Source organism: Fringilla coelebs (genome assembly GCF_963513975.1).
Source record: "Fringilla coelebs genome assembly, chromosome: 4".
Taxonomy (NCBI): domain Eukaryota; kingdom Metazoa; phylum Chordata; class Aves; order Passeriformes; family Fringillidae; genus Fringilla; species Fringilla coelebs.
The window spans coordinates 46,703,828-46,728,365 of record NC_140032.1 but is presented as its reverse complement, the minus strand read 5'-3'; the positions used below and the strand labels follow the sequence as shown (position 1 = coordinate 46,728,365).

The window sequence follows — 24,538 nt, the reverse complement described above, 5'->3', positions numbered from 1 at the left end:
TTTAGGAAATCTTACTGGCATGATCCACTGCTCTATTAAAAAAACAGATCTTTTGTTTGTGTTCTATGCCGGGTGGTGATAGGTCTTGTCTCATTCTTTCTTTAGTAGAGCAGGAGGACTAGTATATTAGTGCTGGCAGAGGTAATATTTTGCAATGAACTCTTCTTTTATACCTTGAGGAGAGATTTTTTGCTCTGTGTCACAGGAGAGAACATAATTTTTCCCTGGTGAAAAAGTCTTGTCTTTACACTGAATAGCACATTGCTGATACCATGTCCAGAAGTGCTCCCCTCTTCATGAAAACCTAGGAGTTTGGGTTTCATTCTTGAGACTTTGGGAAAATTCAGGCTGTTTACTAATTACTTGTAAATGACCGTTCTGCAAGCAAGGCTTGAGATCTTACCTCATATTTGCTGCTGAAGAGGAGAGATTTTGCAGTAACTTTTCATCACCAGACGCAGGATAAATCCGAGTACAGACATGTTTTTTGGGAGATATCTCAGAATTTTATTCTATGGCATTACATTTTCTGTTTTGAACTGTTGTGCTGCAAGATTTAAAAAGAAAAACCTGAAGCTGTTGCTTTTCAAGTAAGAGGCATTGGAAAATTTTGTCCCAGGAGTATGCTGAATCCTGCTCACTGAAGGAGAATAGAATAGAATAGAATAGAATAGAATAGAATAGAATAGAATAGAATAGAATAGAATAGAATAGAATAGAATAGAACAGAACAGCCTTACAGAGAGAACTTCAAACTTTCTGCTGTGTGTTTGGTATTGTTGGGGAACTTTTAAGTCTTGTCATCAGATTTTTTCTGCTATCTCTCCCTTACCCACAAGGTCTGGAAAGGTACCTGTGAAAAGGAAGCATTTACAGAACTGTGATGAACGAAACAAGTCAGAGGATGAGGAAAAGGGCTTCCCTGTAATCATGGCTGAAGTGACATCTGATCATATTTGTTTCCTAGAGTGGTGGGAACATCATCCTATAATTGGGATCTTGATCAAATTTGTCATTGGACTTCTATAGCTGGCTAATGAAGGTGATCACCTTCATTACCCAAAGTCTGTGTGCCTTTCCTTTCTGTGCATATTTGAAATATAATGCATATCGCCTTCAGTCACATTCCTCTCTGTGGTGAGGGTGGAGATCTCTGCTCTTGCAGGGGTGTGTTTCTGACAGTCCAGTTGGTGAGGCATGTTAGGACCCTCTTCTTGGCTTGCTATTTGGCACAGGAAAAGCCTTTTTTTAATTCAGAAGGTTATTTATGTTCTTCTGTCATATCTTAAAGTTCATTTTGAAATTTATGAAACTTATAAGACAGGCCCCTCTCCACTTGGAAGCACCAGGGTCCGTCCCTCTTATTCCCCCTTAGTTTCAGGCTTCCCTAGAACTCCCTCTGGCTTTATTTTAGTAAATAGCTTTGTCTTTAAAAGATACCCTTGAGAATATAACTTGAAACGTAAGTCTTAAGTCTGTAATAATCTGCTTGCTTTCCTAGTAATTTTCTTACTGGATCTGGGGTCAGTCATGTCTGACTGATATGAAGAGAACCCTGATGCTGTGCATGCCTAAGTCACTTCCCTTGAAGTGCTGTTTCTCATTGGCAGAGCACACAGATACCAGAAGGGAAGAGATTAATCTGTACATCACAGAACAATAAAACTCCTTCAAAGATAGTTGCAGGTTAATATAATTTAACTTCTAGTTATCAACTACTATAAGCATCAGGGGGAGAGAGGAACAGGCAAAAATTTGGGAACTAGCTAAAAGTTATCCCACTTGAACACACTCCAGGTTGAGGCCCTGTTTTAGCAGTTACACTCAAGAAACATTGCCTTTCACTCCATTGTATAGGGATTTTAATGGTGTCTGTGCCCTCAGTGATGTTCACAGCAATTTTTATTTGTATGGTATTCAGTGGCCATGAACAGATAAATACAATGATATTTTTATGTAGAGTTTTCCTTGTCAAGTGTTTGTTATATATGATGTTAATTTAGACCTGAACTACAAGAAAATGCATTTTGAGATATCGTTTTAAAAAACTCAACTGAGTTACAGTGAACAGGGAATATTTACAGTGGGAACTGTAAGACACAAAACTTGTTGCTTAGCCAGAAAAGCAGGAGTTGCCTCATGAGATGCACAGGTGTGAAAGGTAAATTTAGGATAGGTTTTCAAAGCATCAAAGTCACCTTTTCAAACTTGGCAGTGACTAATGTTCTCTTAATTCTCCTGCCTGCCTATAAAAACATAAGCCTTGGTTCCCAGTCCCCTCCATAAGTTAACATTCACAAGTTCCAGTGAGCATCAGTGTTTCTTTGCTCCCTATCAACATTTGAAAACAAAGTACAAAGAATAAATACAGCATTGAACAATGACCAAAATTAAATTATGTTTTCTAGTACTGACATTGTTTTTCCTCTACAAAGAAGATAACTTTGATAAAGCCGTCATTTTGTGGTAGAAGTATTAAAAAAAAAAAAAAAAAGCCAGTTGCCATGGCCTAATTACCTTTGCTTGATAAAACCATAAATATTACATCTTGAATTAATATAGCTAACCATTTAATCCTTATTTCACCTTTGGGAACTTTGTGTATCCTAATATAAATTATGTAATAAAATACATAAGGTTGAGAAATTAACTCTTAGTTTTCTAAAGGGAAATTACTAAAAAAAAAATTCAGAGAATTTTTGCGACAGTAAATACTAATAGTGATTGTATCGCAAATTGATGGCTTTGGGAGTCACTGCCTGCTAACAGCACAGCTGCTCTTCTACTGTTTCCTGGGATCACATTCATTTTAATAGATCACCGTGGCCCTGAAATGTGAGTGAATGTCTACGTGACCTCAGGTCTAAGCTGCTGGAAGTTTCTGTTCCAGAGCTCAGAAGATGAATGCAAGTGGGGATTTATTCAGTCCCCTTGAGCCATCAAGTGTGCAGTTGCAGAGTTTTTCCACGACGGTGGCACTTTCAGCTCTACAGCAGCCCCTTTTCTAAGATCCTTTTCACATCCTCAGAGAAGGTTTTGTTTTGTGCAGTACTGCTTTGGAGGAACACCATTAACGGTGGAGAAAGCAGAGGAATACAACAAAGCTTCCCGGTCCGTTTCCCTGATGCAGTGCCGAGGGTCTGATGTGCTTCCGTGGTTTGTACTGAACATGAAAACCTGAGTTTGTGGGCATGGAGGTGATACCCAACAAGTGACTGAATAGGAAAACGCTGAGCCTTGCTAATTGCTCTACTGCTGGAAACAAAACTCTCACATGAATTAACTACAAGAGCGTGTTCCGTTGCTTTGCTGTTCATTTCGGTGGTACCTGAATGTTTATTTCACTGAAACCTAGGAGCAGCGAGAGTGCCGTTCCTCAAAAAAAAAAAAAAAAGGCAGTAGCGACAGAAGAGCCATATGTTCTGGTAAAACAGGCATTAATGCCTATTTTAATATTTTTTAATAGAAAATCTATTTCAGTAATAAGAAGAACGACGCGGAGGAAGGTGCCAGCACCTGTAAGCAAAGGGCGGTGCGTGGGGCACGGCGGGGCGAGACCCGCTCCCTGCCGGGCAGCAGCGCATCGCCGCCGCCGGGGACCGCCCGAGCCGCGGGACGGAGGGAGCGGCACGGCACGGCCCAGCCCAGCCCGGCCCCTCCGGCGGCGGGCGGGAAGGGGCCGAGGGAAGGCGCGCACACCGCCCCGGCCGCCGGCGGAGCCGCCCTCCGTGCGCTCGGGCTCGCCCACGCCCAGCGCGGCAGCGGCGCTGCCCAGCCCCAGGCTCAGGCCGCAGGGGCCGGAGCCCGCCGGGGCAGGAGGAGGCGGAGGTGCAGGACCATGCTGGCGGGGCTGGGCCGGGCGCTGCGCAGCGGCAGGCGGCAGCTCCCGGTGCTGCCGGGCAGGCGGGATGGCTGCGCGCCGCCCTCGGCGCCTCAGGTAAGACGGGGAGCGGGCGAGGATCCCCGCGGGGCAGCGGCGGGAAGAGGCGGAATTGCCCCTCACGGCTGCTGGCGCCTCGCCCGCCTGAGCCCCGGGGTGCGGCGGGGCCGTAGGGGACGGAGCTTGGGGCAGGTGTCCCTCCGGCCGGGCTGGCGCCCCACAGCCCGCGGGGTTCCGCCGCTGCCCTCGCTCGCCCCGGGCCGTGCCCGGCGGGGCGCGGTGACTCACGGGCGGCAGGAGCCGGGGGCTCTGCCCCGGGTGACTCACGGGCTGCTCCGTAAACAGCGAGGAGTAAAACGCCAGTGCGCTAAAAGTTTCGCTTGCGGGCTGTCGCGGTGCTGCTGCTGCCCTGTACGTGAAGTGCTGAAGTCCACCTGCCTTTGAGCTTCTCCGGGCTTTCAGAGGCCCCAGAGGTTCTGTGATTAGGAACAATACAGGCTAACAAACGCACGATGGATTCAAAGATCTGCTGGCGCGTAGGACAGTGTGATATTGAGTCCTGAGCGACTTCTAATTGCTGGGAGAGGAGGCAGATGAGTCCTTTTTTTAAAGTTCTTAACAACAGAGATATGCTTGGAAATGACTGCTGTGATGGAACACTACAGAACCCCGTCCCTGTGTCCGGGGCCCTCCCATGGCAAGGAAGTTGCTGGGGTGTGTGTGTGGTGACAGAAGGAAGTCCAGGGCGATCTGGCGCTTCTTACTGAGCAGCTTCCACAACCCATGTCTCAAAGCCTGCGGCAGTGGGTGGAGTGGAGTTGTACAAAATGAACTTTCTATTTTCCCCCAATATTTTCGTTTCTCAAACTATTCAAAAAGCCTATTACAAAATTCCATTGCATTAATTTGCACCACATCCCTTAATGTGAGTAGCCCCTTCTTTCTTTCTCATGCCTGTACATCTAGAAGACATCTAAGTAGGGAATTTAAAATTAATATTGACTTAGCCTCCTTAATCTTCTGAGTTTTTAGTGGGGCGTGCTGAAAACACCTTTTACCTTGCTGAGAGCGTTTACACTGTCATTCAGCTCACACTGACACTACCTATTCAGTTTGCCACCTCTTACTTCTCCAGGGTACTGCTTTGCAGACAAGCTTCGTGCTTTTCTAAGGCTCTAAATCGAGACTGAAAGCTGATAAAGCTTTAAGAAGAGACACCAAAAATGAGAGGAGAAGGAGGTGGTGGAGGAGGTAAAGCTCTGACTTTGGCACCACTGTCATAATAAGAAAGAGCAAAAAAATGATCGTGTCTGTTACTTTGTGGGATGGAACGACAGTGACATGCATTGGGAATTAAATTATTGCATCAAATAGGTGAAGCAGAGAGATGTAATGGTGAGGAAAAATCTAATTGGGAAAAGTGTTTAATACAAGATTTGGTTTATTTAATAAGTGCAATTTTTTAGAATAAATTAATATACAATATTTTTTATGGTGTCTGCAGCTTGTTTCATGCTGTGTTTGGTGATGGGAATCAGTCTGCCCTTGTGCCTTTTGGGGCCTTGACTGGAGTTTCCACTCATAAAGCTGGAGGTGGTACTTCAGTGACTACCCCAGGCTGTAGGATGTGCAGTTGGTCATCACATACTGCAAGTTACTCAGGTGTTGATGGGCAGGTGTGTGAATGCACAGTGTGTTTTTGTGCTGTGTTTTTGACTAATAAATACACAGCTGTGGGGATAAAGGAGCCATTATTGCTAATTCAATGTCGTTTTTTTCAGGTTTGCAGGATTACAGCAGGGATTGCTGTCCTAAGGAGCTGTATCCTTAATCATTAGTTTCTCAGCTCCACTTTTAAACAAGAACTACAGCTCTTCCTAAAGCTGTCATTAGCTGCTTTGCCTTTCAGAGGGATGCTTATACAAATTCTGTATTTTGTAAAATTGAGGTTTTTGTTAGGTGGATCTTTCTGTATTTAAAGTGCTTAGTTGTTAGACAAACTCTATGTCCTGGGATTGGTGCTTTGACAAGAATGTGTGAGAAATCTGGATAGCAGGCTATGTGCAAAAGAGAAAAGGGCTTAGCAGCATAGGCAGTTTTTCAAAATAATTGATGCATGTTATATTGTATTCTTTGGACAGGCATTCCTATTACACATAATTTCATTCCCCAAAGGCTGCAGTTCATTTTGCTAGAGTCCCAGATTTGTAATTCTGCAGTTATTTTGCATGTGGTAAAATCTAAAGGTTGCCAATTCTTTTGCTTCCTCTTGACTTGGATGTTTTAACTCTTGCAGCTCATGTTGAAAGAAATGCTCTGCTTGCACTGCTCTCTGTGAGGAACATCTCCCCTAACCGTATCTCAGTGGAGAATGCATTTGTTAACACAGAATCAAGGCTATAAATTGTTGGGGGTTTTGTTGGTGTTGTTTGTTTTTTTTAATTCATAAGCCTAAGCCAGGAAACATTGAAGGGACTGGATTTAATTTTTTTTTCAGATGGTCCTAGTTAGTTTCTCTATAGTGCTGAATCCTACTGGTCTAAAATTGTGTTTCTTTTTATGGCCATTCACGTAAGTGAAATTTCCAGTTTAGTCTGTGCTATGGAGATCTCTACCAGCATGCCTGCATCACTCAGGATGGGTGGCAACCATGGGAAATGAAGAAGTCTGGGTTACAGGGTTTTTCTTAGCTTAAAACTGGGTTTTTTGCAGTCACACAGCCCTGTGTCTTGCTAAAACTGTTTCTGTCCTGTGTGAAGGTGCTGGAATTGTGACATTTCCTCTGCAAAAGGCAGGGCTTGCTTTGAGCAAGTATTAGTGAGGGAAGTAAAATGGCAAAACTTGAATTGTTTTCAAAATGTACCTTTATTTAGCATAATTAATTTAGAATACATTTCATTTCTGTGCACAAAATTCTCTTTAAACTGTGCCTCTGGAATATATTGGCAAGGGGAAAGATCGTGTGTAACCTGGCAAGAGCAAATTGCAAAGGTTTCTGTGAAAAACATTATGGATTTATTTTCTTCCTTGATTGGGATATTGCACATGCTTGTTGCTGTGGGGAATTTTCTTCCTAGCTGCAAACTGCAACCAGTGGAAGAGTCATTGGGTTTATCTGCAGAAAGCAGAGTAGTGAGGGTTTTGTTTTGGGGCTTTTTTTTTTTTTGGTCAGTTCCCAATGTCATCCTTATCTGTCAAAAAATATTTTTTTCAGTGCTTTCAGGTGATAAGTTTTTGACTACCCAGTTCCTCAGACTAGCTTGAACTTTTTTCCCGTCCTTCCTGTTAGTTTTTATAGTAATTCTTAACTCTCAAACCACCATAATTCTCCTAGCATTACACCTATCCAGTTTGTCCGTAAGTTTTATACAGTTTTATAAGCAAGGATATGAATGGGTCCTTAATAGCCTCAGGATATTTCCACGGAAGTTTTTAATTTTGCCTCTTTCTCTTGTGCGTATGACCTACTGCTGGGATTTCTAAGATATTCTGACAAACAGCAACCCCAGGACATCCCAGGCAACTACAGAGAAGCAGATTGTCATTGAATTTCTTACGCAGCCAAGTATTTCACATAACTGTGGTTTGAGTCCCTACTTTTTATTTTCTTTTCAGCCCACTTAAGTCCTTTGGAAATTGATATCTAATTGGAGCCAAGAACTGGGAGTAATTTATGGCCGCTGGGCGTGTTTTCCCTTGTCTTTCCTCCACTTTGAAAGCCTGGCACAACAGAAGTTAGCTTGTTGATCCAAATCTTCTTTTCTAAACAGAGGCCTCCTGCTCATACTGGCATATATCAACAAAAACATACAAACTGCTGAACTGTTTGTTTATGGAATCACTGTTCACTCTTTCAAATACTAATTTCTGAATGTCTTAGAAAAACCTATTTAGAAGATCTCTGGTGCTTCTGCTGCAAAAAAATTTCCTGTCTCAGCAAGTTCATTTTTTTGATTTTGCTGCTGTGTCTGTGCCAGAATAACAGGGTGGCATTGGGAATGGCTGCTAATCATTAGCTGTTGTCTCTTCTCGTCTGGCAGCTGGGAGATGGCTCTATTTTCCCTGATAAATACACTTTTGGGGAGAGATGCGATATATAGCACAGAAGTTCATCTCTCTTCGTACTTCTGCAGGTACTCCCATGAAGTCTTTTGCTGTCTTCTCTCTCCAGTACAGATGCTGTGGTTACATAGTGGGCTGTGAGATACTCTTGTGTGTGCACATACAATTACCTGCACAACACTCATTCACTTAGAGGTTTGGGAAATTTCTAAAAACCAATCTCACTCAGGGTTTGAAACACACATCAACAGTGAGACTTCAAATTCTTGGTGTTGTTTTCCAGTGGGGCAATTGACATAAAAGCATGTAATTGAAATGTGTAGATCAAATCAGGTTTTCTTGCATAGTGTTGCTTTTTTTTGCCTACTCTGAGTGTCTTTGGTGGTTGTGTGAATATGGGAACTCCTAAGGAAAGGAAATAAAAACCAGCTCTGGCAAGGCTGGAAAGAATGTGGTCATTCTCTTCAGCATCACAAGCCTAAGGAAGTTAGAGCTTTTGTGTGCCAAGTCAAGGCTGTGTGGTGCTGCAGGAAATGTAAAGAAAACTGAAATACCGGTCTAATATTTTTGTCCATAGCAAAATCTGTGTAATTTTAGATTTCTTGAAGAGCTTTCTCATATGTGATATAGGAGTAAGAGACTGCTTCCCAAAGTTTGGGAAGTTTATTATTCCAAATATATTCAACAGGTTTGTTGTGAAGGAAAATGAAAGTTTATATAAATTCCTGTTGATAGTGACTTTTTAAAATATTTAATTTAGAATGGGGATAGAAATAGTCATAAGGTGATACCTGTATTGGGGGCTCCATGATTAATAAAGTAGATGACAGAAAATGATGATTTTATTTCATTTGCAGTGGATGCTGTGATCATACAAACAATGCTGTAATTATAAGGTTTTTGTTGCTCATGAGATGAAGCTGTCTGGCACTGTTCCTTTTAGCACTCTTAGCAAGTGTCCTGAAAGAATTCACTCACAATCTTTATACCTGCAAAAAAAAAAATACTAAACCTCTAGAGGATGTTCGAGAAAATTGCTTTGCAAGTGTCTGAGATGCTCTGAAGATTTGCCACAAATCACTGAAGTGCTGAGCACTTAAGGCTGTTGACAAACCTTGTTTTAAGAGTATGAATCTCTTCTGTTTTTTTTTTTCTTTTTACATTTTGGTGTTTGAAAGCTTCTAGGGCAAAAATGTAGACCTTGTCCTAGAGTTTATAATATCTTAATTTCTGAAGGGATAGAAGAAGAGGGAAAGGAAAATTGAGATGTTTGTGTTTTGGTTTTTGCTTTTTTTGTACTGAGGCTTTCCCCTCCGGAAGTCCTTCTTACACAGTGAGATTTTTGGCATCAGAGAGGAGGCAAACAGCACACCTGTTCTCAATAGCTAGTTAAACAGCAAAATTTTCAGTTCCCCCTTCCCACTGAGGCAGAATGATCTGAAGGAAAATGAATGGAGTTGCTGTGCTTGAGTTGGGCTTGCTTTCTTTCGGATTATCTTCATCCTGAAGACATTCCAGCATCAAAGGTGAATTTTTCATTGGGTAGCTCATGGTGGGGAAGTCCCTACATCTGAGAAGGCAGTAGGCTCTTCTGAGCCTAGAGATGTTTCATGGTCACTTCTGTGCCTTTTTATAATATGATATTAACTGTCTGTTAAGGGCATGTATCAGCAGCTCTTCCTCTGGGTTGGCTTCTTATGCAGAAAGATGAAAGGGAGAGGCAGGTTCTCTGTGTTTCTGTCTTGTTCTCTGTCTTGCTGTCAAGATACTGAGTAATAGCCTGGTCATTAGGTTTGCATAGGAAAGAGGTGGCTTTTTATAAGGTCATTTCTGCCATTCATATGACTACTCACTTTGTTGTTTCTGTTATCTCAGAGCAGATCTGAGGAGCCCAGCAAAGAATTGAAGTTAACTCTTTGTTCTGTGAACTTGCATAGGGAGGCTGGGAGGAGGACAATTTTCAGGCCTGCAAGTTATTTGCTGTGACATGTTCTATTCTCAGCTCATGCCTGAGTCCCTAGAAATTCCTGCCATCCAGGTGTTGGGAAAGCATGGATCTATACTCTGAAGATCAGGTCTATTGCTAGGAAATAAATCCCTCATGTTAGAATGACTCTGTGGCACAGCAGCTGAAGAAGTTAAAATGAACATTGTTTGGCTGGCTGCCTACTAAGGGTGGTAGCTTTTGCCCATGAACTAATTCTCCTTTGTTCAAGTGAGGCTGGGTGTAAGCAGGCCGCTGTCAGCAGTCAGGGAATGGATAAATAAAAGGCTTTGTGCCTGTGTGATGAGTACTGGCAAGCACAACCTCCCCTTAGTAATCAGGAAATACTCAGTACTTCTTCAAATGGAAATGGAAGAAAGATGTTTACTCTATAAATGTGACATTTATGCCTTTAGAAAAGTTGAATTTATCATCATGAGCACAGGCAGTCCATCCTCAAAGGGACAGAAAAATTGAGTATGTTACACACAGGCAAGATATAATTTACTTTTTTCCTTCAGATTTTGAACAACTTCAAAAACAGTTTTGAAGCAGTTGTTTTCACATTTATCATCTCATCATTACTTCAGTTGGAGAGAAATAAACTGTCAGTTGGAGAGAAATAAACTGTCTTCTTTTAAGAAGTATTTTGTTTATCTGCAAAGTAGGCAGCAATTTCAGCTTCCCAGCATCTCCCTACCTAAAACCAAAGAGACTACAAATTGATTTTGAGATCACAGAAGCATCCTTAAGTGTATTGTATGCCAGAGTGGAGGAAAAATTGCTTTTCTTCCTGGAAAATCAAACTCCATATATCATGAGGATTTCACTTTGGCCAGAGGGCTGTGGTGAGGAAAAGATCACAGAATCACAGAATATTCAAGGCTGGAAGGTACCACAGGGCGTCATCTGGTCCAGGCTTCTTGCTCAAGAAGGGACATCCTTGAGCACATGGCACAGAACTGCATCCAGATGGTTCTTGAATGTCTCCAGTGATGGACACTCCACAGCCTCTGTGGGCAACCTGTTCCAGTCCTCTGCTCCAAGATGAGTGTTATTTGTGCAGTGTGGTCACTGCTTGTACTTGAAGTGCCTATGCTATACAGAACAAGATTCCTAGGGGTTTGTTCAAGGTTTCTTCTTTCTAGGACCTGATCTGACCCTCCCTGCACCTTCTCATGCACACTGTTTGTTATTTATAGTCTTTTCTTGCTGTTTGAACCAGGTGCTCTCTGCCTGTGACAGTGCAGCTGTGAGCACTTTCCATTGTGCTGTCTGTGGTAGGAAGGCTTTTGTAAAACACTTTTATGTGTTTGCTCTAAATAGAAGCATAAAGGTGCCAGGCCCCTGAGGTACAGCAGCATTCACTCTTCTGGGGGCCTTTGTGGCCTCAGCTGCTCCTGAGCCAGCCCCTCTAGGCTGGAGTCCCTCAAGGGAAACATGGCCACGACAGTGTTCCTGATCCAGGGGCAAACCTAGCACAGGTGTGGGTTTGTAGCTGTGGCCCCTGTGGAGGGGCCACTGACAGGGATGGAGGGAAGGTGCCTGTAGTAGTGGGATAATCTGCAGGCTGAGCTAGGTAGAGGCGGGGAACTGAGGTGGTGATTCATCTGGGAGTGGGGCACAGGTTTTGGCTAGCCTGAGGTATGTGGTTTTAACAGGTTAATTGCAGTAAAGATGGGCTGAACTGTCTGAAAGTGTTTTGAGAAGGTGGCAAACCCAGTGCATAGCCGCAAAGTAACTCAGCTTTCCTGCAGATACTGTCTCTGCCCTTCCCTAGACAAGGAAATGAGCTTAAAGAATTCTTTACAATACAAAAATATAAGACAAATAGAAGCTATATGTCTGTTATAAAGAATTGCTGTGTGAGAAGTTGAAGTTAGTGGTCTTGCTGACCTGAATGCTGGACTCAAGGCTGGTGATAATGAGTCAGGTAGATGTTGGAAGTCGAGGGTCTTGATCAGTGACTCAGGTAAATACTCGATGCTTTTAACATAGATAAAACAGTTGGAACTTACAATGCAACTGTGAAAAGCAGCTGCCTTTAAGAGCTGTGTATCTGATCTGCATAGCTGATGTGTTTTAGGTAGAAGAGATATTTGTGAAATAGCAAGGGGGTGAGCTTATCTTTGCTTCTCAGTAGATACATTTCAGTTTACTGGCCCCTCTCCTCCTCTCACTCCATCTTTTCAGAATTTGAAAATTCCAGATAAAACTACCAGGAAGCTGCCAGTTTCTTAAAAGACAGAATCAGATTTTAAAGTTTATGCTGAGATCAGGACTTCCCGCAGCTCTGTAAACACTTTTCCAGAGCAATACACATGCTAGTGTTTTTAACTAAAGGCAGGAAGTCTCTTAAATTTGGGAAGGGAGGGAATGCAGACACAGCAAATAGTGATCTTGAACAATCACTTTTTTCCCGAAGCCAGACGGTGAGTATGTCTTTCCTGCCTTCCCATTTTCATTTGTCTGTTGGATGGCCACAGCTGTGTTGAAACAGGAAGACTGAATCAAGTCCTTGGAGCTCTTTTGTGAGGAGCTTTTGTGCTCAGTAACCAGATACAGTGCAGGGTTGAATCATGTTAGATGGGACTGTTAGATGGGACTTTGCTTTTAGTTCGCGCATTCTCTTTTAATCTTAGGTGCTGCTGGCAATATCCTGGATTCCTACTAGTGCTTTCCCAAAAACTGCTTTCAGATGGGTCCTGAACTATTAAGGCATCAGGTTACATATATTTGTGGCACACCTTTTGGCAGTTTTCCTGTTGGTTTTGAATAGTGTTTCAAAGCCATAATGTGCTTACTGTAATACTGCAAGGCCTAAGCCTTGCTAAAGGTACCCCACAAAGAGGCAGTGAGGGTTGAAAATGAGGAGGTTCCTGGGGATTTTGCCCTTGGTTGACTTGGGAAATGACCTGCTGTAGGATGAGTTGAAATTCACTTAAACAAAGAAAATTATAATTGAAATTTTGAGACAAGATTCCTGCCAGAATATGTTCCCAGGCATTGGTACCACAGCAGTATCTTTTGCAGTCAGTTCTGACTGATACCCTTTCTCAGGTACCTGCTGTGGATTTCAGTCGAAAGGGTTTTTTTGTGAGGCAGGTAACACTGTTATTTTTTGCAGAGCTGGGGCTAGTCCAAATTTAATGTTAAGGGACTGAAATTTTCTGTGCTGAATTGTCTGCCATTTTTTTCCATTTTAATCTTTTGGGTGTGAGATCATTCTTCAGTATTTTTTATTATAGTGGTTTTCAGTAATATTATTTATCTGATGCCATAGAGTTTGATAGGCTAATGGATATGAAAATATAATTCATATTGACATCTGTGGGCTTCAGTCAGAAGCCAAAGGTGGGTGCTCAGTGTTTATAGCCTTTCTGGTAAAATAAAATCAGGCATACTTAGAAGATTGCAGTTTGAAGGCTGATGTTTCAGGCTTGGTCTTGCAGTGTCCTGTGGCTTTAAACACACTGGAAATACAACTGAACTGGAGTAATTTAAAGAGATGCCAAATAACCCAGGCTCTAAAACTGAGTTGTGCCTATTGAACCATACATGGGTCCTTGGAGTACTGACCCCAAGCTGTTCTTCATGGCAGTGGAAGTGTTAAGTGCATATATTTTGCTATAGATCAGACCCTGATACAGCTTTAATCTGTGCAAACCCTCACAGTGGTCCATTCTTCAGCATTTCATAATGCTGCACAATCTGTAGCTTGTTTCCTTGGGAGTTCCTGGTTATTTCTCCTTCTGGAATAGCCGTGCTAACTTTTCTCAGCTATTTTGGGGGATTCCACTGAGCCAGCAGATGAAAACCGTGATCTCACTGGCATTCTAATACAAATACAGCTTTGGGTTGTTGGGAAGTAAGACCTTTTAACTGGGGCACTCTACTGCTAACAGTTACAGCTCATCTTGTCTCACTTGGCATTAAGTATCAGTAGTTAATTCTTTTCTTGACATATGATAAAAAAGATTTTGTGGAACTTAGTAATACTCATAACTAATAAAACAAGTAACTGCATAAAGGTACATAATAAGGTAGAAGCTATCAAAAGCTATTAATAGGTCTAAAAAAATGCCCATGTAGAGTATTGATATACTCAATACTATACTCAAAAACTTTGAATGTGATATAACATTTAGAATTAAAACCCCTAGATACTGCTTTTTACCTTTGTGGTACCTCTGATTCTAGATTTTGGGTGTGTAATTCCACAGCTCAAGGACTTGAACTCTTAAGAAAACTATACAGCGCCCTGTGGCAGCAGTCAGACCAGCAAGACCCACTAGAAGGAACCAGGAGCAATGTGCTGGTTCATAGGTCAGTGCATGCAGCTGTGGTACAAGTTAATCTTTCCTGCAAGTGTGCAAGAGAATAATAATAATAATAATGTATTTTTGTGGCACATATTTGAAATACTCCATATGCACAAGCAATGCAAAGTTCTGAGAGTCAGACAGCAGCTATTCCCAGGCCTGGAGCCAACAGGGGATCCACCTTATCTGCTGGTTTTTTATTTTATCTGCAGCCAGACTCAAAACTGGGATGGCAGGTTGCATGTTATATTTAACTCAAGTGGCTGTTGGTGTCATAGGGCCTCCCTTGTTGTTGTAGAAGTTGGAGTGTGTGTCATTTAAAATTTAAAAAATCCCTATGCCAGTTTATCACACTTAGCATTGCTGACCACAGAAACAGCCCAGCCCACTGCAGCTGGCCCTCAGGGTGCCTCCAGCTCCTGCTCCAGGCGCCTCACTGCCTTCATTCCAGAGCAGCTCAAACCCTTGGTGGGGGATGAGGGTCACACCCCTGCCGTGCTGCTTTCTCAGCCTGTGTTGGGGTCATGATGTGGTTTTTGGTGTTCTCGAGGGATCCACTTCAGGTGGGAGCTGCAGCTGGGGGAACTTTGGTTTTGTTCCCTGCTTTGATGCTCCTCTCCCTGTCTGCCTTCCACTGATGGAAGCAGAAAAGTGTCTGACTTCAGGAAAATATTTTTGAAGCCCAACAGCATATATTCAGAAAGAGAAATGTGGAACAACTCTTATTCCAAGGCAGTGGTAAAAGCACAGAATTAATGGACTCTTATGTTTAGCCCAGACTATCAATATTTACTGAGCAGTTCACCTACATTTTTGCTGGTTGGTTGTAGCATGCTCTGTCTACTCTAACACACACTCTGTGGTATTTATAAACCCTGATCAGTGCAGAACTAACTATTCAGACTATCCCTTCTTGTTTAAGTTATTTTTCATAGTGTTACTTAATGCCTTTGTTTAAATTTCAGTAGTGTTTGCATGTTGCCTCAGAGCCTGCAGCAGCAACAGGTAAATATGGCAGTAGGGTTTAAACTGAGTTTCACTCATTCAGAGAGTAAAAGATAATAAACATAAGAGGGAAACAACCTACAGATACTGGTCAAGTGAGGAAAGAGGTTTTTTTATGATGTTTGTTTATCCATATAAAATCCTCGCTCTTGGAACTGGAACACTGAGAAACCATATCCCTGTGAAGTGCTGTGGTATCAAAGAGACTATGACTGTATTTTCTTCCCTTGTACTTTCTTCCAGGATGACATGTTGCAAAGATGGTTATCAGTCTCTGTTCCTTACTTTTTGTTGATTAGATGTTTTTTCTGATTTTGTAGATTTTTAATAAGCCATCTAGACACTATTTTGCACTCTGGGAAAAAATAAAGGCCTTTAGGATTCAGTATGTTGCTGTAGCTTCTGCAGACTGCATTCTTCTCAAGAAGTTTTATAATGCAAGAAAGATTTACAAGAATCCTTTTACTGTGTGACTGTGGGGAGCTCAGATCAGCTCCCACTGTCTTTCTTCCTGACAACAAAGCAACAAGACAGTCTGAGAGCCTGGCCAATGCCATTTTCTCCATTTCGCTAAGAAGGATGGCGAGGCGGAATAGTCCTGGGTATCTGCTTTCATATTGCAGATGGTCTTGGGTATGCAGATCGGCCTCTGTGGGCATGATTATGCTTTTCACTGTGTCTTGTTCTGAGTGGGCTGCAATATCCAGAAAAAGCTGTCCATATGGAGAGGCTAGCTGTGAACCTGGAAGCAGTGCGCAGCCTCTCAGTGTGATGGTGCACCTGGACCAGAAACCCTTCTGTGTTGTGTGGGGGGCGTGTAGTGTGCACCTAATCACCGGCTGGGGAAGAGAGCAGTGAGCCGGAGCTTGTTTGAGGCTCTTGCCTCAGGATGCAGCTTTTTGTCCAAGTGTCAAATTCACAAGGTAGCAGAGACAAAAAAATAAATTCTTAACCAAAGCAGGTTATAAGGTACAGAAGCCTTTTTCCTCTCTGTATTTCTTCTGGTGGATGTTGTCCCTGTCCGCTTCAGTCACTTGACGGCAAGCAGCTCCTTGAATATTTTGTGTGTGTGTATTTTTCTTTAATGTCATAACTTCTCAGAAACTTTAGGCACTTATCTGCTAAACAAAATACTGTGGTTCTTTGTACTGCCTTCCACTGAGATTTGAGCTTTTGAGACCAATTTGAATAGTGGGGTTTTTTTCAGGCTCTTTGACAATCAAGAGGATAATACGTTCTTTTATAAAAAACTGAGATTCTTATCCTGTAAACAAGCAAAGACAGAAGGGCTGACATAAATAGATTTGGAGTGTGTGTGTGTCAGTGAATTGCCAATGGATATATTTTACTCTTTGGGATTGGACTTTTTGAATTTGATTTTTTTAACTTGTTCAGCAGTAGTGACCTGAGTTAAGGATTGACTTGACAGAATGTGAATGATGTTGTTTCAGAAGGGAATGGCTTTCAGCATCAAATGGATTTTACAACAAAGGAAGTTTGATTATTGCTTTGGTATTTTTTCAGGTACTTTCTGTCAAAGTAATTTTGGTCTCATTCAAAAATTAAAAATGCTTTCAATTTTAGTGTTCAGCCTCTCCTGCATAACAGAAGTCAATAAATTGTACTAGCATGATTTATTACAAATAAAAAAATGTAAAATTTATGCCTTTTGAAGCATGTAACAAACACCCAAAGTCCTAGATTTGGAAAAAAACAAGGAACTGGTGTTAATCTTAGTTTGAAGGAAAAAACAGTCAGTGTAATTATTTACCTGTTGTGTACATATGAGCTATTGCTATACTGAGGGGCTTTGCTGCTATAACTCTGCTATAAATATTTTTTCGTGGTCATTTTGACAAGCAGGAGATATTTACTTGTTTACTTTGAAAGTTCTAGGCTTAAAATACTTAGAATAGCATATTGTTATCATAGATTCATATAATGGTTTGAGTTGGAAGGGACCTCAAGGATCATCTAGTTCCAACCCCCCTGCTATAGGCAGGGACATCTTCCACTGGACCATGGAGGGGCTCAGAACCCCATCCAACCTGGCCTTGAACACTTCCAGTGATGGGGCATCCACAACTTCTCTGGGAAACCTATTCCATTTCTATTCATTGATCATTTTCTGTATTGTAGCTAATGACTTTAATTAACAAGGAAGAAAAATTTAGTGGATTTTTTTTTAATTAGATACTTCTGAGCCAGCAGTAATAGCTAAAGCACTCACACTGAAATTCACCCTTTGTCTTTGTAAAGATGTTTCCTGATGATAGCTATAGCAGTAAGTGCTTTTTAATGCTTACAGTGCCTTAGCATTAGAGCTAATGTGAAAACATTTTAAAAATATATAACTGCATCTTTAAGTTCTTAATTACAGAGGCAAGAGCTAAGTGTGGTTTTGAGCCAGCTGGACACCCACCACATCTATTCAGCAATGCTGTGAATCCAGGTGAGCAGCTTGTCAAGAATAGCATGTCAGGTTTTCTTTTAGCAAGTCAAATTGTCTTTTTCTTTTCTAAGGCAGAGGTTAAGAATTCTGATGGGTACTAAGTGGAAGCCAGAGGTGCTGTCTCTCAAAGAAGAAAGATGCTGCCAGCCAGTTAATTGACAATATCTTGCCTCTGTGTTCAGCAGCGTGTCTCACTTTCTGTTCAGTGCAGAGCTGTGTGTGAGTCATGAGCTGGGGGCTGATGAGGACTCTGGATGCCCTGGGATGCTGGCCCTGTACCAGCCTGCCAGCATGGCCTGCAGCACTAGCCATAGCACTTCTGTTTGCACCAACACCGTGGGATGCTGTTGTCTGCTTTGTAGAAAGGCATTTTTCCTTGCCCACTGCCAAATGCAACATAATCATCTGTTTTGTTGTTACTTATGCTAAAGCAGATTTAACTCATGCTCATAAAATGCCTGCTGTGTGAGTCTCATATTTTTAGTGGAATACTGAAATAAAACAGCTGGTGTAATAATGAGACCTGCTGCTTGCCATGGATCTGAAAGTATATTTGGGAGTGCAGTCCCAGCATTACTCTTATAATGACGCTGGTGACAGTTGAGCTGGAATTACAGAAATAAATGATATTTGAAATCCTCATTAAAAAAACTAAAACTATCAACTGTTCTCTGCCGAAAACAGTCTAACTAGAGCTTTTTACTCTTTTTTGAAAGAAAGCTTCTTTGTCCTGTCTTTGCAGTGGCACATAAAAGGCATAAAAAGAAATTGCAATGTTGCTTAGACCCACAGATGTGTCCAGAGGTGTATTTCATATTGGCCCTTTGGATCTGATGCCTTTGTAGCATTCTAATCCTTAGGAATGTAGTCAATTTTCTTAGCAAATAGATTTACATATTAGATAGGACCCTGTGACTCCAGCTTTAGGGTTTTTTAGTGTCTGTTTTTTTCTGTGAGCTGTTCCAGTGATCTCCTTTCAGTTTGGAATGCTGACCCGAGGACTAGAGCCTCAGAGGTTCAACTGACTTTTTCCTAAGGACATCTGGATATGCTAAGTGTAATTTTAACAGGCTGAAGAGATAAAAAAGAGGAAGAGAAGAGGGAGAAGTGATAGTTGGAATGACAGCCATTCTCTCATTCAAACTCCTTAGAGAAGGAGGTGCCTCGTTCTGCAGTTCTTGCAGTGTGAAGAAGCTGTGGGCCTGGAACAGACAGCTGGATCAGAGAGTGGCCCGGACTTGTCTTGCATCATCAGAATGGTGCAAAGGTTGGGGCTGCTCTACACTTGATACTTTTCTTTCCTCTAGCTACTGGGCCCTGGAGTTGCCTGATGACTTTTTCCACATCTGCCCTTCATCACCCTGCTCTGTGGCCAGCTGGATAACACTTCATCCATAACTGTGAAATGCCACCCCTGTCTTCTTCAAACAGTTTCTGAGGCCAAGCACGGTTCTCTCCCTCTGTTAGTACTTGGGAAAAGTTTTTCTAATCTGTGAAGCTGAAGCTCATAAAGCAACAATGTAGAGCAAACATTCAGATGATTCTTTATCTGAAGAGATAAGATGACTGAAGTCCATTTTAAAGTAAATGGTGTCATAATATATTAGTAGGATCTGTTCACATCCTTGAGGAGAAAGGTGCTAAATATGATACACTCTCTGCTTCAGGCCCTAAGGGATGAGGAAAGCATGATTCTGAAGTAAATTTAAGGAGAATCAAGCTGAGAAGTCTGTTGGCTTGGCTCTGGTAGTTAAATATTTACCAGCAGCAGACAGCTCTTGGAGTCTCATTTTTCTTTAGCCATCGGTATAATGAGGTAATAAGCCATGCACAGATCATAGGTTTCCAGGGAAGTGGCTGCAAAGGCTCCTGCTTCTTGAGCAAGGCCAGTTAATGTCCAGTTCTTTTAAGAAAGAAACTAGAATACATTGAGTATTTATTGAGAATCACCAGAAAACAAGTTTCTGCTTGAGCTATAGAGTTGGTGTAGCACATCTGGTTTCATGTGGGGTAGAGATAATTTTCTTCACAGTGGCTGGTGTAGGGCCAAGTTTTGAATTTGTGTTGATCACTCAAGGCCTTTCTCTGTATCACACATGACTTTTGCAGGTATGGTTCTGGGTTTGATGTAGTCCTCCTTTCCAGCCCCCCTTACGGTCGCTCTGGCTTCTGCCTTTGGACTGCAATCCTTAATGTGCCTACAGAGGTCCAGAATTTGTTACATGAAGGGGAAGAGCAGCAGCAGTGAAACAATGCCTGCTGTGTCTTGACAAAGCTGCCGGCATCGCCCTGCAGCTGCTGCTGCTGAATAGAGAGACTGTGCTTATGTGTACCTTATGTTTTGCATAGGCAGAACACAAGATGAATTTCTGAAGTGGCTGGTGGGTTTGGTTTTTTTCCAGGCTGTGCTGTCTCACTGGTGCTGAAAACAGAGCCATTAATAACTCAAAAGAGATTAATAACTGTAAATTCCTTTTGTGTCCCAGTGGAATCAAATGGCATAGATGTTGAATCTGAAAGGCCATTGAATAATGAGAGCCTTTATTGAGATTAACATAGGGCTTATTTTGTAATTTTTCTTGTAATAAATTAAACTTGAAGTCACTTGATACTCCATTTCACTTTGCATTATCTCAGTGCTAGACACAAAATTGCTGGTCAAAAGAAAAAGAAGAATGTAAAACCTTTGTCATGCCCTTCCCCATCTCCTTGTGAGGAAGCCCACTGAATTTTGGCACTCCTGAATAAAGGTTTTAAATGAGGAATCCCTGTGAATTTGCTAGGGTGGTAGGAAATGTCAGTGTAGTTGCGTTGCATGTGTAGGAGGAGTTGTTTCAGGGGACAAGAGAAGAGTTGAAATATTATATTACAGGAGTTGAAATATTATATTAGTGTTCAGTTATAAGGCCAGTGGTCACTGAAGATAACTCTGAGGCAGTAAATGGGTAGAAGCTGTATAGATTAATTTATGAGGAAAAATGTAAGAATTAAATATGTATAACTTGCCTAAGCAGATTCATAAATCTAACAAGCATGAGAGGTATAAGCACATACACAAAAATAAAGAACTCTGCATGTAGTTGGGGCTATGTCTGAAATGCAAACTTTGGGTATCCTGTGTGTGTCTTCCTAGATGGATATCTAGTAAATATGTAGCAATTAATATCTTATCTTCTTAGGGTGACTAGAGGTTTCTGTTGAGCCTGGCTTCATCCCATATTTGAATCTAGTGTTCATTTAGAGTTAACTGTGCTGTCTTAGGTCCTACGGACAAATGCTGACAAACTCCTCACTCTCTTCTCATCCTTGAACACCAAGCTGGGGGAAGGAGTGTAACAATCCTTTTCAATCTCTCAAATTTACAGGACAATATACTCTATAAACTAAACTTTATTTAATGAGCTTATTGTGAATGAAAGCAAACAAATATGTCAAATGAGCTCAATCCTCTTTGTACAGACTAGTCTAACACAATTTCACTAATTCATCACTTCATTCATGAGTGATTATCTTTTAAAGCCCTTCCAGCTAATTTGATTATAAGTCTCTTCCTCACAGTATAATTGAGCACCTCTGTCTGTGATCCTCAGACAAGTGCTGCAGGCAGGGAAGAACAATTACTTCTTTATGTGCTTTGAAAAACCATCACTCTTTAAATAATCTAAGTTACTTCAAAGCAACATAGGTAACATTCTCAAGTTCTCTCATTTGTAACTTGTGCACCAGTGAGCAAAGTAGTGACCCCACTGGTAATGCTGATCCTTCCTGCTCCCATACAGTGCGGGCATCTTGGTGTTTCCCTGAGACGAACAAAAGCCTCAGCAGTCCGGCTGCTGCTGGATCTGCTTCAAAAGCTTTTTGGGTCAGCTGAGGATCTATAGCATTTCCCTAGGATTCTGAAAAAACTGCCAGGCAATCGTAATGCTAAGGTGGTGGTTGCAGTAGACAGCAAGCTGCAGGTGTTAACAGCTTTTCCTCCTTTGCCAGCGACTCTTTCATAGACTTTTGCTGCTCTTCCTCAGTGTTCTTCTTTGAGGATGTGCCCGTTGCATTTTCTGCTGTTTATGGTCCCTGCAGCATGCAGGAATGACAGGAGTCTGCCTGAAGCAGGCCAGAGTGTGGAGCAGAGCTGGCTGCAGTGTGTGCAGCCCCTCTGTGCTGCATTTGTTGTTTCTGTTTGTTGCAGCTGTTTTCTAAGTTTGACAAAATAGCTGAAGCCTATGAAATTAGATCTCCTAAATGCAAGTTGCTGAATGTCTTCAGTACATGTGATCTTTGCAGTGATAGTTGTGAGACAAAGCAGAATCAGAGTGTGGCAGGGATGTCAAGCTGCTGCATTTTGTGATAGCCACTTTAAAGGTATTTGTATTTTGCTCTTTCTGAGTGGAAACCTGTAAAATGGGCCATGAAAGGGAGTGAAAACATCCTTTCCTTGTTCTCATTCATCCTTGGGTATCCCTAAGGGATTTTGGCAGGTTGTTGAGGTAGCTGGACTGTTGTTGGACCATGAGGGCCATTCAGAGGGTTTAAGAGCAGTTCTTGGTTTTCATGTGGTTCTTGTTTCTTCTCAGCTGATCTGCTATGCCCTCAAAATACGGGCAGCAGATATTTTGACAACACTTCAAAAAAACCCTGGGGCCCTTGTTAAAAAAAAAAAAAGTCAACAAAAATGTGCACTTACAAAAGAAATAGATTTAGACATCAAAGATTTAAAATTCAAAAGTTGTATGTGGATGGTTTAAAATGTAGTGTTTCTCTTGGTAGGGTTATTTTTTTTCTGCTGAGTCTTAGGACAGGGAAGCACACAGCACTCTTTCACACGTCATACAGAGATGACGCTCAGACAAACTGGATTTGTTCTTTCCTCTACCATAAGTTTTCTATGTTCCCTTTAAGTAGCCTAAATTATTTAAACTTTGTGTTGTTTTTTCAAAGTTGATAAAGTTAATTGTTCTTCTCTGCCTGCAGCAGTTGTCTGAGATTCAGAGACAGTCAATTATACTGTGAACATACAATCAAATTAGCTGGAAGTTCTCTAAAGAATATATTTCCTGCCTCCAACCCTCCCCTGTTCTGCAAAGCAGTTTTTTCTAAAACAACTTTTGGCAGGCTGACTGCTCTGTTGTTGAGCTGCAGATACTGGCAGCGGTTATGCTCTGTACAGAGGTGCTCTTTGCTGCCTGTGCCTGAACACCCAGCAGTGGCAAATAAAGCCATGTAAAGGACCAAGATGCCAGGTGCTCGTTCTGTCTCGTATTTCAGATGCCAGCTGTGATTACCACGTAGGGTCAGGCTGTTCAAGCAGAGGCATCCTTCAGAGAACATGGAGTGAGGAGCTGCAGAGGGTTGTCTTAGGGCACTCCTTTATCATTCCTTGGCAGGTGTCAATCAGCTGCTCTCTGTCACAGGCTGAAAGTGCAGGAGCTACCACAGCAGCTGCTCCTCAGGCATCGGCTGTACTGAGACAGGAGCGTGGCTTTTTCCATGACAGGAACTAAACAGCAACATGAATTAAAGCTAATGGTTTGGTGTAAGGAAGCAGCACTTCATGGAGACCTAGGAAAGCTGCAGCCCTGTAAAAATTTTTGCTCTTGTCCTAGTTTAATTTTCAGAAAGCTCTTCCTTCCTCTTTTCTAATTTGAGCTGTTTCCTTTTTGTTTAAATGCAGCTCATGAAGTACATTGTTAATTTAGTCAGGTAGTTTACAGTTACTTTATAAAATCCAAATGAACTACACAGTGTAAAGTAAATACAGGTTTCAGCACTTGGACTCACACAGGTTTGCAGTTACCTATTGGACCATGACTAAATCTTCATGCTCCAAGCTGATGGATATTGTTGATAGTTGTTCCAGATCAGTCATCCATGAAATATTCACAGATTTATAGTCAACATAGAAGTGAAACTGTCAAAACAAGTCACCTGATTATGACAAAGAAATAGCTATCAGAGAAGTGGCAAGCAGCTTCTGGGCTGAAGTGTTTCACATAAGAAATTTCAGTACCATTTGTATTTTGTATCCTTTCTGAGTAATGCATAATATGCAAAATGCATTTGTGGTTTTATAAGAATTTTGATATGTCCAGATCTGTCATCTGGCTATTGACTTTCATGGTGTTTTTCTTTGGAGAAAGAAAAAGTAAGTAGACTAATTACTTATAACATGTATTGTAAAAAATACATGGTGGTGGGTGAATTGCTACAGCTTAACTTTCTGACCCCATAGTCTGAAGACAAGTGGTTGAATATAATTTTTTTAAGTTTTCAAAAGAGATTGTCATGTTAATAATAAAATTGAGTAAGTAACAACAATTGGACACTCAGCAGTTGAGGTCATCTGTTTCCTATCTGATTTCTTAAACATGGGTCTACTTTTCAGATGAAGAAGGTGAAGGGAAATGGTGCTCTTGTACTTGGATAGATCTACTTGGCTTCCATGATCCTGATAATAGGAGCATGGAAAATGTCCTAGGAAAGAGGAACGTGGAAATGGTCTCATCTGGGATAAAAGTATTATGAGAGAGTGTGGAGAGATGGAGCTATGTTTGTGAGCACAGCCAGGTGAACTGAGAGTTGCAGGACTACTGAAGACTGACAGCAGTGCTCACAGCAGCTTCCTTGAAGTCTTTCTTTTCCTGCCCCAGCATCTGTCCATCCTGCCCTGCAGAGCTCCAGCAGAAATGTTGCTTACCCTTATTACGGAGGGTCTGCCCACCTTGGATTGCTCTTAAGAGTCAAATGTTAAGTCTAGAAACAAAGAAACTAACCCCATAATTTGCAGTTTGTTGTTGTTGACATCCCAGGCACTGTTAAATTCAGGCTGTATAGAATAC

General features: G+C 41.7%; 1 protein-coding gene across 1 annotated transcript in view; it reads left to right on the top strand.

Annotated features, from left to right (window-relative positions):
* Nucleotides 1-3,723: 3,723 nt before the first annotated feature.
* Nucleotides 3,724-24,538, top strand: part of MCUB (mitochondrial calcium uniporter dominant negative subunit beta) — a 46,501-nt gene continuing 25,686 nt past the window's right edge. Inside the window, exon 1 of the mRNA XM_084203816.1 lies at nt 3,724-3,937. Coding sequence (XP_084059942.1) covers nt 3,839-3,937 — 99 coding nt within the window. The 5' untranslated portion in view covers nt 3,724-3,838. The remainder of the gene's footprint in view (nt 3,938-24,538) is intronic.